Source organism: Corylus avellana, chromosome ca1 (assembly GCF_901000735.1).
Source record: "Corylus avellana chromosome ca1, CavTom2PMs-1.0".
NCBI lineage: Eukaryota > Viridiplantae > Streptophyta > Magnoliopsida > Fagales > Betulaceae > Corylus > Corylus avellana.
Genome location: NC_081541.1, coordinates 47,965,743 through 47,968,465, shown reverse-complemented (window position 1 = coordinate 47,968,465; position 2,723 = coordinate 47,965,743). Strand labels below are relative to the sequence as shown.

Sequence of the window (2,723 nt, the reverse complement as noted above, 5' to 3'; positions counted from 1 at the left end):
TTAACCTTATTATAATGTGATGGAGATAAATATTACAAATCATAGATTTCATTTCATTTCATTGACTATTTATAGTACAACCAAAAGATAAACTTGTTTTTATTTATTTATTTATTATTTTTTTTTTTGGGCAGATTCTCATCCTAACAGGCTCAGGAAGCACAGCTGTGACTCTAACATGGGCAGTGACCCTACTCTTAAACCACCCAAAAGTCCTAAAGGCTGCCCAAGAAGAGCTAGACACCCATGTGGGAAAGGACAAATGGGTGCAAGAATCCGACATTAAGAACCTCAACTACCTCCGAGCCATTGTTAAGGAAACCCTTCGCCTCTACCCACCAGGCCCCCTCACAGGAATACGGGAGGCCATGGAAGACTGCAATATTGGTGACTGCTTTGTTCCAAAGGGCACTCGTGTGGTCATCAACATATGGAAGCTGCAGCGCGACCCGCGGGTGTGGGAGAACCCGTCGGAGTTTCAGCCGGAGCGGTTTTTGACAACTCATGCAGAGGTTGACGTTAGGGGTCAGAATTTTGAGTTTATTCCGTTTAGTTTTGGAAGAAGGTCATGCCCTGGAATTGGATACGGCTTTCAAGTGCTTCACTTGGCATTGGCTCGAGTGCTTCAAGGATTTGATATTGCAACCGTGGGAGGCATGAAGGTTGACGTGCGTGAAGGATTGGGAATTGCTTTGCCAAAGGTGGAGCCACTACAACTTGTGCTCAAGCCTCGCCTTCCTAAGGATCTCTATTAATATATTGATTGCTTTCTATGAAAGTAACTACTTCAAATGATCAGTTGAAGGTTAAATATTATTATATATGTAGGTTAAGTGTGAAATAGCAATATCCCTAGACCCTCCTTTAGGTTTTTTTTTTTTTTTTTTTGGTTTTTAATAGATGTACCCTCTTTGAGGTGATGAAAGCCCGATGATCAATTAAATAAATCTCAAATGGCTAAGTGAAGATGGCTTGCATTTATATTGATATATAACATTACAAATGACTAATTATTTGCCCCCTCTCAACCACCAAAATTTTCCTTAACCCCTATAGATTTTTCCTCAATACCTTGGTTGCCCACCCCCAACTATTTATCAGGGGGCAACTAGATCATATGGGCAAAGGTTTCCAAGAGTAGGAGGACCAGAATTCAATGTTTCACGGTTTCACCATTTCAGATTTGCAAGTTCCATACATTTTAGGTTAACCTCTTGGCTTAACAAAAGAGGAAGATGAATGAAACAACAAAACACACCAGATCTGCTCCCTCCTCTTCTTCCCTCTTCCTTCTACTCCTCGCTCCTACCCTATCCCTCCACTTCTGATTTTTTTCTTTATGTTTGTAGGTGTTCTCCGATTAGATCAGCAATTTCAGCCTCTCCGCTTTGCATTCGTTCACCTTCCACCCTGTTGTGCCATTCATTTCCTTTCTGGCCACTGTTGCTTGTTGGTTATTTGTTTGTATTTTTTGTTTTGCATAAAAGGTTTCTTCTCTGTAGATCTGCCCTTATAAGTGAATAGGAATAATTAGGTGTGAGGGGCGGCTATTTTTCACAGCCTTGATAATTAGGTGTAAGGGGTTATATCTCACGACCGGCTTAAATAAATTTTGCAAGAAAATTTGGCTACCCATATCTTAGATCTAGTCTGCTCAGAGTAGATATGCTCCTTAACTGTATTTGTACATGGATTAGTGGAAGATTGAAGTCAATGATAGCACCTGATTGTAAGAATTTTTGTTTGTATCTATGACTTTGTAACCTCATAACATGTGACTATGATTTTTGCAAAGCATTATGTTTTGTGATGTATGAGCTTTTTGCTCTGCTTTGTAAGATCAGCTTTATGCACGTGATCTTTAATCAATGAAACCCTCATATTTTCCTTTTTTTTTAAAAAAAGGAAGAACAAAAATAAAGAACAATAATAAAATTCTAAGGACAAAAATTTCATTCAATTCACTCTAATAAATGTCAAAATGTTCTTTAACGTGGATTAAATGTTTGTTTAGCAATCTATAATAACCGCTCTATATATTACTTTCCAAAAAAAAAGCCACATTAATTTTTCAATATTCTTAACCGCTGTTAACTTCAATTCTCCATTCTTTTTTTCTTTGTGTTCAAACACGTCTCCTTGAGCAAGACCTTTTGCACTTATACGTCAAATAATTGGTTCTTCCATTGAGGAGCCCAGAAAAGTAGTAGGGCCATGAAGGCCATTGAAGCTTCAAATAATTTGGCGAATGAGGCCAAATCGGAAGCAAAGCAACACGTTGATTTGGTTACAAGATGTGGTTCATATTGAATTTTTTGCAACTCGCAAGTGCACAAATCATTTTGTAATATAAGTTTGGTTTCAATGTTTATATTTGTTATTATTATGCACAACAATGATAAACAATATAGAATCAAAAATAGAGAGATTAAGAGACATTTAAGACACAGATTTAATGTGGTTCGACAATATGTCTACGTCCACAAAAAGTGCCACTGTATTTTGTTATTTTTTATTTAGGATTACATTATAACATATATATAGAAAAACCTTAAACCTTAATTGTACTGACGTATTTTAAAATTTTTCAAAATACTCCGTACCGTACCATGGAAATTCCCAAAATACTCCCACTTCGCTCCCGTCCACTTGCCTTCCACTAGTGTTCTAATATGAGCCATTAATTCCAACAATATTCAATTTTGATAAAATCATGTCTTAAA

General features: G+C 37.0%; 1 protein-coding gene across 1 annotated transcript in view; it reads left to right on the top strand.

The window, feature by feature from the left end:
• The window catches only part of LOC132173932 (dimethylnonatriene synthase-like), a 1,241-nt gene extending 486 nt beyond the window's left edge, over window positions 1-755 (top strand). Inside the window, exon 2 of the mRNA XM_059585616.1 lies at window positions 151-755. Within this exon, the coding sequence (XP_059441599.1) occupies window positions 151-755 (605 nt within the window). The remainder of the gene's footprint in view (window positions 1-150) is intronic.
• The last annotated feature ends 1,968 nt before the right edge of the window (window positions 756-2,723 follow it).